The 12,500-nt window shown below is 40.7% G+C and overlaps 2 protein-coding genes across 6 annotated transcripts in view; both read left to right on the plus strand.

Annotated features, from left to right (window-relative positions):
- LOC138043431 (ras-related protein Rab-24-like) overlaps positions 1 to 2,524 on the plus strand; it is a 19,374-nt gene extending 16,850 nt beyond the window's left edge. The window contains exon 8 of the mRNA XM_068889693.1: positions 609 to 2,524. Coding sequence (XP_068745794.1) covers positions 609 to 691 — 83 coding nt within the window. The 3' untranslated portion in view covers positions 692 to 2,524. The remainder of the gene's footprint in view (positions 1 to 608) is intronic.
- Positions 2,525 to 8,014: 5,490 nt separating this feature from the next.
- The window catches only part of LOC138043433 (F-box/WD repeat-containing protein 4-like), a 35,137-nt gene continuing 30,651 nt past the window's right edge, over positions 8,015 to 12,500 (plus strand). For 3 of the 5 annotated variants that reach the window (XR_011131257.1, XR_011131258.1, XM_068889696.1), the window contains exons 1-2: positions 8,015 to 8,404; positions 8,513 to 8,605. Coding sequence is in view for 3 of the 5 variants with exons in the window: in XM_068889696.1 (XP_068745797.1) it covers positions 8,196 to 8,404; positions 8,513 to 8,605 (302 nt within the window). In the remaining 2 variants the exon portion in view is untranslated. The remainder of the gene's footprint in view (positions 8,405 to 8,512; positions 8,606 to 12,500) is intronic. The other 2 variants (XM_068889695.1, XM_068889697.1) reach the window with 1 other exon arrangement.

Consider the following 12,500-nt stretch of genomic DNA (forward strand, 5'->3'; position numbering starts at 1 on the left):
GCACTTAGACTCTCTTTGAAAAGGAGGCAGACATGAACTCGGAAATGGCCTATTCTCGGTTTTCACATGACGTCACGACCGCCATGTTGGTGCCCAAAACAAAGAAAAGGCGGCCATGTTGGTGCCCCGACCAAATCCTCCGGGAATTTAACTCTATTATTATGCAAACGCTTCCTTTTGTTTTCGTTGCAAAACATGGCTGTTGATCACGTGAGTGAAAACCAGCAATTCTGCAACTGGACCAAGGTATTCCCACAGCTAAATCTTTTGGCCAATCCCAGATGACCTGTTGTGGAAATGCAAATTAATATGCCGCCTTTCACAAAATTTTGCACCTCAAGTACATGTCGCAGAAAACAATAACATTCTGCGCGAGGAGGTGTGTGGTTTTTGGTCTATGGAACTGTGCTCCAGGACCATAGAGCTGTAGGAGGGTCTTTCCCTCCTTGAGCTTTGCCCTCTGTAATTCAGTCCCTGAGATGGCAATGAAGGGTTATAAGTAGGACCAGTAAGTTTGATTCCGTATAAACTTATCATGACTGTCATCTGATAGTGCTTTGGTCTGCAAGGTGTAAAATGTCATTCTCTTTCATTCTGCATTGTTTCAGGTGATGTCGAAACAGAGCCGCTAGAACTGACAGATACCAATGGACGACAGGGAAAAGCGTTATGCTGTGGAATGAAGTTATGATGTTGGTGCATGTGAGAGAGAGATTTTAGTACAGATGAATATTACACTTCAATGGACACAATCAGATTATAGACAATTTATTAGTTTTTAATACAGAATAATGATAAGATCTTCACTAGTTGTCAATTATTGAGAAGTATAAAATCAAGGCATGCCAAGAATTCAGTTCTTTATACCTTGTATGGGGAATCAAAGTGGAAAAGATGAAATGTGTACTTACAGAATTATTTTCAAATACCGCTGATTAATGCATTGAATTTAAAATTTCGGTGAAAGTTCATAGTTTGTGGAACTTGTATGTGGAAAAATTTTGAGTTTTATAACGTCTTAAACGGAATACATGAATAGGGTGACTTACGTGCTTTCACGTTTAAAATGTTGGTCTTTCTTTGTAAACAAATAGATTAACTCAATTTCAATGACTAATATTGCAGAGGATTGAAGAATCAGGGAATTTTAGGATTTCTTTTTTGTATTTGAAAGGAGAACGTAGTTCATGCGCGCATGGAATAATAACACCTTTGGCCAATTCCAAACTAGGAAGGGCGCGATTTATGAATCTTTTTTCTCATCTGTGGAACCTCAGAAATTTGAACCAATCGTGGATGCCAACGAGTACAAAAACGGATCTCCTTCCATTACTGCGCTGCGCGCATTTAGCGGCCTCTCTGATCTCCACATATTTGTTGCTCACATTTTCCTTTGCCTTTGCTTTTGCGGGCTATTATTTCCTCATCAATCGTGGGTCGCAAACATTTGAACACGGCCTATTCGGTTTATCGGGTTTTTGTTGTTGTTGTTGTTTTGTAGGGGTTTGATGGGGTGGTGTGGGAGTCCGTTTTCGCAATCAACGAAATAGCATACCCAGAGGTGAGATTTCCTGCGCGCGCAGACAGAATGTATGTGTTCTAGTATCCAGATTATTCCCGCCGTTATTTCCAAGGTCACCTTTCTTGTTTTCCTTTTTGGAAAAATACCATTCCGATTTTTCTTTCAAATGTAACTCGGAATAGGAATCAGCAAAATTATGCGACTAAAGTTCTGGCCACAAATATCTTTGGCCTTTATTTTTTAGTCATCATTTAGTTTTGCTTTGCCGGAAAAACATAGGCATCTATAGACCACTTTCATAAATAGCGACCACTTTTTTATGTAAATTAGACCTACTGCCCTCATTTTGAAACAAAAATTCTTTTGGAATTTGCTCGTCGTAGCGAGGCTAGAAAGGCTTATTAGCATTAAAACAAACAATAAAAATATTTGGCCGCCATTATGAAAGAGTTCTAAAAGAGGACGTCAAACACGTTTAAAAATGTTTCATTGTATAAACACCAATGAAATATTAATACCAGGTGAGCTTTCATGGCATAATTAACAACTATTCACCGAAGTGGAGGTGGCTAGTGGTGGATATTTACCGAGACGCGAAGCGGCCAGGTAAATATTCACTATTAGCCAACGACACTGAGGTGAATAGTTGTTTTAGTATACACTAAAACAGCGCGAAAATATAGCACAAAAAGATGATTTTAACTCAATTTATTCGTGCAAAGATTACGTTTTTTGGGCGCAAATTCCACCCGAATTGCTCGGAGGTGAATAGCAAAGAATATCCGGCGTGAGTGGTTAATCAGCGCGCTCGTTCAACGCTATCCACTGTTTTAGTATATACTAAGGCATGTTATCTTCACACGTGAAAAGATCATGGTTGCTAGTGCTATAGTTACATTTTTATCGCGCCGTCCTACGTTAGGACTACAAAAAAAAAATATGTTAAAGTGAAATGGTTTGGTATTCCATTTGTGTTAATATAATAAACAGAACATCGCATGAGCTTCGTATCCTACGAGTGTCAAAACAATTTCCTGGGTTGGGGTTTTTTGCATTACTACCCTTGATGACTGGTTTAACACTCTTTTAATTCGCAAATATAGCGAAGATATCGTTGACGTAATCCATTGTCAATATGTGGCAACCAGAGCGTCTTTTGTTCCCGTGGTTGGCACAACAAAAACAATGTTTGCAAAGAGATATCTTCCCAATAGCCAGTTGTTTATGAATGATAATGCTTACAGCTGCATGAATAGGCCTTTGGCAAAAATTCGTCACGTGACCGTTCTTTCATAAACACGATGATTCTGCTGGTTTCATAAAATTATTCTTCAAGAAATAAAAAGTGCAGCTCAAAATATGTTAACATGCCGATTTTCGTAAGTATATGTCGTTAAACTGGTGTTGTAACAGTTGAAAGAATGTATAAGGATTTGTATGGGAAAAGGACGCTTTGGCAGCCAGTCACGCTTCAATACTTTTCGTACAAACCTATTTTTCTCAAACCGCTTTAAAATTCTTCCTTCGAAATATGAAAGTCTGATAATTTCCACACTTGCACATTTATTCTCGCTTATTTGACCCATGGTAAAAATAGGAATCTGAGCTCTGTTTGTGGCGCGTAATTATGAAAAATTACACTGGAGGGCAAAAGCTTTTCGTTCGTAAACAAAAGTATGGAATTTTCGAGTATTTAAATGGTCAAAGAATTTACTTTAAGTGGTATTTCTCTGAAAATTTATATTTTGGCTAAGACAAACGCGATCTTTCCATCTCTGGAATTTATGAAGTCCGAGCTTTAAGTTCACCATGTTAAGTTATGTTTAGCATTTTTAACCTATGTGATATCATCTGTATTATGTGGCGTTAAACATCAAAGGTTCATGCAATTTAGTACTGGTACCAGCTGTTCTGTTCAAATAAAGCTGAGTGAAAACGACTAAGTTGGTCATTATATCGTCTACTGGTTTACATCCTACCCAAGGTTAGCCTTTGAGAGTTGAGAGTGCTTAAAAGGAGGGGGAGGGAAAGCACCTTCGTACTAACATGCATGTGCCACTTGCAGCAGGATTGTTTTCCGTCGTTTCGTGATTCCCTGATGCAGGTGCCTTTTTAAAATGTGGGGGGTGTGGAGGAAAGGGGGTGGGTCTCATCGAACACCAAAGCAAGCACAATCACCCATCTTTCATTTTCCAATAGTCCTTTAGATACGATAGCAAATTAGAATTAATTTAGCATTAATACTAAGGTAGTGTTTACACGGACGCAGTTTCATATCGACACGGAACCGTTTTCGCCATAAAATCCGAGGCGTGATGGTGTAAGCGAGCGCTGCACTTCGTGCTAAATTCACTATTTTGAATTGAACAATGCAAACTTCGCGCCAAAATAGTAACCATATTCAAATCGACGCAGATGAAACCGCATCGTTTTGAAAACGCTCCGCTTTTGGCAGCGGTTTCAAGTCGGCACGGTTTCGGCAACAGTCTCGATCCGTGTCGTGTAAACCGAAGGTGTAAACTTCATTAGAAAAACTTTACACCTAGACTAGCTTTAGAGAGCAGGCAGACGTGAACTCGGAAATTACTTATTGCAGTAATCAAATGAACTGGCTGTGGATGATGTGAGATTCACATGCACGTGGAAAAGATTATTAATGTTTTCAATGCTCTGGTGTTAGGTGCTCTTTTCCCTTGAAGTCTCGACACGAAAATTCCAGGATAAGTTCTGGTCAATAAAGACTCAAACGGTGTTCATACGATCCTCAGCGTCATATCTTTGTTAACCGTCGGATTTTAGAGTTGCTTGTTGTAGCTTGTACTTCCCAGCGTGTACCCTCCGGGAACTCCTTGCCCTACTCTTTCCGAATAGTGTGTGGGTTCTTTTACATCACGCAGGGTTATGAACATTGAGTTTTGAGACGGGGCCTACGGTTTATCTTCCTTATCCGATAAGACTACAGAGGCTAACTATTTGCAGATGCACTTCCTTCTTAGTTGTATTTAAGACCGTGAGTGTTGGTTCGGACGGAGTTTTGCACAGTATTGTGCGATGCCCAAAGCCCAAGGGTGTTCACACTTGCGATCATTTTCCTCCCCCAGAGCCCTCCGTTTCTTTTGGTTAACGAAACGGAGGGTCTGGTCGCACCAAAAAATTCGAATTGTTTCATTGGCTGATAAAAACAATGATGCGCAGAACAATTTAATATTACAAGCACTGCGCATTACATTTTACTTCCGGGCTGCATGGCGGGAACAACTGGGAACTATGCGGGCGGGGCAAAACCTCCTCAGCAAGGATATCATTCCCGATCGCTGGGGAAGCAACCGAAGGAAGGTTGCTAAAACTCCCTAAGAGGTAGTTTAAAAAACGACTACGGCTAGGGCAACGACAACGGCAAAAAGCAGTAATGTTATGATCGTGCTGCACGCATTCTTGCACATTTCTCTCACGTACTTGTCAAAGCAACATTTATAAAATCATCAATCTTCAGGTTTTGACGACGAGGTGGACAAACAACGTTAACAGTGAATCTTTCCTTCTCTCTCTTTGCTTCAAATCTGTACGTATGTACCAATATGGTTATAGCATACTTCGCCCATATTGCACCACATAAACGAGATGGAAACATCGTGAAACTCAGTGAAACACTTAGGACAGCTCAAGCTACTAGTTTGAAGTGACGTTCTCGTCACCACAGCCGTCGTGGTTTCTTAAACTCCCTAATAGGGAGCGTTTTAGGACGCGGACGTCAACCGGAAGAGACAATTTAGCGTGCCAGGGCAGTGGTGTCTACCAGATTTTTATACTAATTATCTCTAATGGAGAAAAGATACTTGGAAATGTAAACGTGGTTGTGTGAAAGGGTTAAAAGGGAAAACAGCGCACTTCCGGTTGCCATCTGTGTCTCAGAAACGCACGTGCTTAAGCTCCCTAATAGAACGGCGACGGCAACGAGAACGTCACAAATTTGCATAGAGCGGTTTTCAATAGGCCATTTCCGAGTTCATATCTGCTTCGTTTTAAAGCGAGTCTAAGTGCGAAGTTTTTGTGATGGTAATTAGTTCTAATTTACATATGGATGAAAACTAATTTTCATAAGAAAAAGTTCGCTCTTTGACTCGCTTTGAAGAGGAGGCAGACATGAACTCGGAAATGACCTATGAGTGTCGAAAGTAATTACGCAATTGCGATTGCTACGCTCAGTGATTGGCTTAATTAAAAGTCTCTCTCCAGTTTATCAACCAATGAGAGGGAACACCGAAACCAATCGCGACTTGCACGCGCTATTTTTCCCGCGCTTTGAGCAAGTTACATGGAATTGGGGCGAATTTTGGATCGGTTTGCACTGTTTGCACCTGCTGTGATCGGTCGAAGTAATTACTTGACGCTCATTTGAAAACCGCTCTATTTAGTGAGCAAAATAAATGGAGGGCCGTTCATACTAGTTTTGTTCTTGAGGGTTTGTCACATCTTTGTCACTTTAAAATGCTGGAATAGTCGCGAATCCATGTCAAGAACGCGAATTGACATATAAGGCGACGTTCTCGTTGCATTTGCTGTCGCCGTTGCTCAAGCTTGCCAATGAACAAGGGCTGTGAGATGGAAACTCCGGCTTATCGTCCTTATCTGAGAAAACTAGAAAAAGCAAAAAGAGCATGGTGACAAACGCTAACACCAATCCGGTGTGGCCAACACATCACGCATGCGCACAACCATTTCACCCGGTCAATTAGCAGCTGCTTCGGCCTTGCTGGGCCTCATCAGCATGGCGTCAGCATGGCGTAACCAACATACCAGGCGGCACGGTCTTGGAGCTGCCACTAAAGGATGCCAAAAACATCCGCCTGGTATGTTAGCTACGCCATGCTGATGAGGCCCAGCTAGGCTGAAACAGATTGTCCATGACTGCTAATTGACCAGGTGAAATGGTTGTGCGCATGCGTGATGTGTTGGCCACACCGGGATGGTGCTAGCGTGTGTCAACATGCTCCTTTTTTTTTACCGTAAACTAGAAAGTCTACACATTTGCAAAAGATTCTGTTACAAAGGCAGTTTCTCCCAAGTTATTTAAAGACCCTGAGTGTTTGCCGGACCTTCTGCACGGAAGTCTAGTGCACTCTCGATTGGGCTGACTGGTCAGGGGCGTAGCCGCGCGGAGAATGGGAATTCACAACGTCCCTCTCTCCATTTTCCGCGCGGAAGTTGGCCGCTCGTTATTTGCCTCCCTAGCCAACAATCCAAGCTACGCACGCTAACGCACTAGTGTCCATTGGAACGTTGTAAAATTTGGCAAACAAAAGTTCAATTATTTTACGAAGATGATACCAGACATAAATAGAAACTTCTGCAGCGGTCTCTGCAGCGCCTATCAATGGCAACCTCGTTCCAAGGGAACAGAGACAGAGACCCATGGCAACGAGGTTGATGTTTTGGTTATATGACGTTGTTGTTTTGCAGAGAACAGCAAAGATATGTACCTAAATGTGTGCCGCACGAGCAGCTCGATCGTTTTTTCTCTTTATCCAATAATAGACCAATTTCGATATATTAAAATTCAGTCCTAAACAAAAGACATCATCTCGAGGCTCTGGGGAATTAACTCATACAAATCCTTATATTTATTCCCCAGAGCCTCGAGATGATGCTTTTTGTTTTGGAATGAATTTTAATATATTATATCGAAATTAGTCTATTGTTGCTGCTGCCGTTGCCGTTTCTTACGCTAGTTTAGGCCGGCAGGTACAAAACACAGGTCTCAGGTCACAGGCCCTGTTTTACCAATACAGAAGCAAACCTAAACATTCATTAAAGCTAGCCTTGGGCTTATTAGACCTAAACAAGAGTTTCTAGGCTAAAGGTGAATGTTTAGGTTTGTTTCTGTATTGGTAAAACGGAGAGCTGTGTTTTGTTCCTACCCAGTTTGGGCGACTGTTAAAAAAAGCATAACCACAAGCCCTGGGACAGAGTAATCTAAATGGAGGATAAAACTTTATTTGTAGCAAACTGGTAATGAAGGATAATAACACTGACCCCCGGTTAACTGACCCCCTATAAAATCAATGGGAAAATGAATACTGCTTACTTAAGCCTCAAAAACCCTTTTTAAACAGCATTGTTCAGCAATATTTAAGTATAAGCACCCATTTTAAAAAGGTTAGCTTACATGAGGTAATCGGCCATCACAACAATAATCGAAAACTAACCTTTTTAAAATGGGTGCTTAGACTTAAATACTGTTGAACAATGCTGTTTAAAAAGGGATGTTGAGGCTTAAGTAAGCAGTATTCATTTTCCCATTGATTTTTTAGGGTGTCAGTAGGGGGGTCAGTAGGGGGGTCAGTTGACCGGGGGTCAGTGTTTTGTCGAAACCCGGATAATTCTTCATTTGAGCAAGAGATCGTGTTGTACTTGTCCGCTCACTGTACGAATTAAATCTTCTGGTGTGCCGGGGTCCGCCATATTGAAAGCCGAGAAGACCCTGAGAACGAAGTTCCAAATTTGATGACTGGGGACGAGTAAGCGATCGAAATCGAGTTTTCGTCCTACTCGAAACTGTTCTTTATCTCGACGTCCTTCACAAAAATTTACTTTCATATTAGTATGAAACAGATACAGATTTTAGCTTCAGAAAAAGGATTGTTTCGGTGTCCCTTTGAGTCGGTTTTGCCTCATGTCTTTGGCCCAGAGCGGCACGGAAAGCGACGCAAATTTGAACAATCTGCCCGACGATGTTCTGTTGGCCATCTTGCGTTTTTGTGACTTGAAAACTCTGTCTTTGGTATCCCGCGTGAGCAGAAATCTCTACCGTCTGGCCAGAGACGATTCTTTGTGGAAAGAAACAGCATTGCAATGTGTGAATGTCCGTCTTTCCGACAGAAAGTAAGTGGGATGATTTCCGTCTGGTTCACTGTACAGTACGTAAGCTAACTGTACTGTAAGTAAAAATGGCAGCAGTAAACTAACCTGTAACTAATATCCTCGTTGTAGATCTGGATGGGACTGGAAGGAGCTTTGTAGGGTCTCTTGGAATTGGACACACGGGTGTTGTAAGGACCGTAACATTCTCAGGTTTAATTTGAAGTGAGTTATTAGTATGTTACTTAACTTATCAGAGTTGTTCACTGGTCAGATCCCCGCATTAAATTGACAGACTTAATTAGTTGATGTGGCAGGTATTCTGCAGTTATGGTCTCGGTAAAGGTAAATTGAAGTATATTTCCCGAAAAAAAAAATCTGAAAAATTAATTTTAAAACAGTTAGAGTTGGCTTTCTTTGTTTCCTGCCAAAATCTGCGTGTGACAAATGATTGATGTATTGTGTCAATCACAGGATCAGGATCGGGTTTAAATTGACAGCCTTCATGTGCAATCTGCTACCTTAGAACGTACACGAATGCTGATTGGCTCAGCACAATTGGCTTTCAAGCAGGGGGTGGAGTTATTCAGCAGACCATGAGCTGCCCGCAAAATCTTTATGTTCAATTTTCTAGGGCTTTATTTTGAAGCCGAAATAACAACCTCTCGGACCTGATGGATTTTAAGATATCGCTTCCAAATTTTTGGTACTACATGTAATAGATGATTGTACTACCCCAAATACCGTGTGAGGATTCTTGATTTGTCTTCAGAGACTGATTTTATGGCACTTTTTCTGCCTGAATTAAGTATGAGATGAGAGTTTCAATGTACATGTAGTTGCGTGATATTTCCTTCAATTCATGACATATCAAAAATTTTTCACGCGGTATTGGAGTGCATTCGTCTGTGACTAAGATGCAACAAAGTGCAGTTTTTGCAATAAAGCGAAGGGGCAGGAGCTTCTGTTGCAGACTCGGTCTTTCTGAGTTTGAGGTGTCAAAACTAAAAGGCAACCAAAAAACCAAAAAACTAAAACTTTATTCAAATAACTCAATCTTTTAGCTTTAATTTGATGTATAGTTTGACCCTATTAAAAAAATTACGACGCGACATGTATTTTTTTTTCTGTGACACCTCGTTTTCCTTTACTGAGACCTTACATGCAAGTCCCACCTCGTACCACCAATATAATGGCATTTGAAATGTACCACAGTAGGTCCACTCTCTTTTGCTTAAGATAGTACTTTTATGGTATATTAAAATAAAACAGATTCCATGTCGCCATGCATCTGTTCAGTAATATATTCAGTGCTCGACCTTAACTTTTTTGATCCCTTGCCCTGGGACTACTTGAACTGAAAATTTACTAGTCCTGAGTAAATCTCTGGTAGTCCTTCCTGATTGTAGCATGGCAATATTATTTGCAATATCTTTTCGCCATCTTTGTAAATAACCCAAGGAAAAGTGTTTTCCCATTCAGGGTGGAAATGCCTAACTTAAATGGTTCGATCCTCTTGATCATATGAAGATTTCTTGGTCGCTTCATTGCTCTTGCTCTCTTTTGTCTCCAATGTCTTTTCTGCGTCTCCACTACCCTCTTTATGGTGTTTGTTTGGATAATCTCTGTTGTTAGAACTAAAAAAATAGGCCTCTAATCTCTTCATGACAAGAACACGGGCAGGCGAGACAAAGGTCGATGGTGGGCTGGGAGTTCCTTTAGTTAGTGCCCAGTCTGAACCTCAGCTTTGTTTAGTCTTCTCACCTCAGTCCTCGCATTGGACTATCTGTTTTCGCGATCGAAACGTTGCGAGGAATGCATTGAAACAACATTTACAAGACGTGTATTTTGTTTTCACCTAATGTATTTTTTTGAGACATTGCAAAAACTAATTAAAAAGTAGTTACTGGTCCTGTGACTAGTGGTTCTAAGTTCCTACTAGTCCAGAAGCATTTTGCACTAGTCCAGGACTAGTGGACTACCGCTAAGGTCGAGCACTGATATTACAGCTGAGGTCAAAATGTGGTAAGAACAAAAAAGTGGCACACAAGGCAATCGCTAAGTATGTCACAGTCACTGGTGTTCTCACCAGCCATTTTGATGTCTTCTGTGATCTACATGTATTACTGAACAAACACAAGGTAACATGGAATCTATTAGCTTAAATACAATGAAGAATTAAGAGGTTTTGATGGTGACGTCAGCTATGCGTCTCTCCTTTAATAGATCATAGGTGAGAGCCAATCAAAATGCTGGCATTATTGAGATTATTATTATTATTATTATTATTATTATCTAACTACAAATGTGAAACAACTTTAATGTACTTTAATGTATTTGTTTGTTTGAAGCATGTTGTTTGTGCATTTAAGAACTGATTTAATTTTCCAGAGTCTTTTCCCCTTCTTCACTTCCCCCTCGATCCTCATGTCACCAAGAGCTGTTTTCTGTGACCTATCCCCTGAACAAAATTACGTTACGAATTAAAATTACGAATTAAGTTTTTTTGTTTCATTTGGTAACTTATATTAACTTTTTTGTATTAAATCAATGTTATTCTTCGTGGATAAGAACAGAGCTTTTTCGTTACTAAAAGGAAAGTTACGTCAATCTACTCTTTCAAGTAATAAGCATTTAATAACTATTTTAACAGTTTGAAAAACTGGCACAAATAAAGTTTTGTCAGTTAACTACTGCATTGCCAAATGGAGGTTGGGTTCCTGGGATATGTCCAGTTGCTTCCACTGGACGCCAGCCAGCCCCTCGACAGAGTAAGGCTCTGATCATGGCCAGAAATCCCATAGGCAGCCCAAGCTCGCGTCACTACAGACAGCCGTTAAGAATTTAAATGAGTTATAAGACTTTAATCAGAGAACGTTTAGAAATACATTTGATAATAAAAATTAACGGTAAAAAACTACGACGTTTCGAAGTCTCAGCATGACCTCATTATCAAGTAGAATGTTAAAACTGATGTAAAATTGTAGCTCAGAGATTATATACAAATAAAATGTGATAAACTTCATTAGAATAATGAGCGTTCATTGTTATTGGTGTTTAACGTGTCAGTTCGTGCAGTATATGTTTAAATAAATACTTTTGCACGTATTGAGTCAGACTGCGTGTTTAGCTTTGGTTTTCGTTCGCGAATGAATAACATTTCGTGAATTAGACAGTCCATTTTCCTGGAAAAAAACAACTGGTTTAATGAAATGCATGGTCTCAACCTCAGAAAGACAGGCCTTACCGAACTTTTAAGAATAGCAACCAAAGATCAGCTATTTCAGTTCGACGGCCAACTTTATGAGCAGGTGGACGGTGTGGCCATGGGCTCGCCCCTGGGACCCCTTATGGCAAACGTTTTCCTGTGCTCCATTGAAGAACAACTGGATCGCAACAAAAAGTTACCAAGTTTCTATAAAAGGTACGTCGACGACACATTAGCCACGATGCCGAATATTCAAGCCGCAACAGCCTTCCTTTCAACATTGAACGAATGCCATCCTGCTATACAGTTCACAATGGAAATTGATGAAAACAACAAGCTTCCATTCCTCGGTATGATGATCGAGAAAAGCGGTTGCCACCTGACAACAAGCGTATATCTTAAACCAACTGATACAGGACTGCTCTTACATTGCCAGAGCCATGTCGATCAGCGGTACAAAAGATCTCTGCTGAATACAATGCTGAACCAAGCTTACCGCCTGTCATCAACGAAAGAATCCTTTACGAAGGAATGCCAACATCTCAAGCGGATGTTTACCAAGCTTAAGTACCCAGTGAAACTTATCAACTCTGCTATCGCCGGGTACACGAGTAACCATGGAGCTGTTCGAGGAGCCGCTGTGGGGATGGGGTAAGTGTTGTAATGACTGTTACAGTACCTCATCAGGTGGAGTTAAATTTTTTGACCTCGGACCCAAGCTCCGTGTCTTGTGCGGCGATCAGTAGCAGTTAAATTCATCAGCTATCGTGGAAATTGAAGCAGAAAATGCTCATTTCTAGCCAAGTGTGTGGGGTTTTTTGACGACGAAACATTCACGGGGGTTCACAAATGATATGGCTTTAGCTTTGCATGAAAAACTCTTGGCTGGGATGGATTTTCAAGTCGCAAACC

The sequence above is a fragment of the Montipora capricornis genome, chromosome 3 (genome assembly GCF_036669925.1).
Source record: "Montipora capricornis isolate CH-2021 chromosome 3, ASM3666992v2, whole genome shotgun sequence".
Classification (NCBI taxonomy): domain Eukaryota; kingdom Metazoa; phylum Cnidaria; class Anthozoa; order Scleractinia; family Acroporidae; genus Montipora; species Montipora capricornis.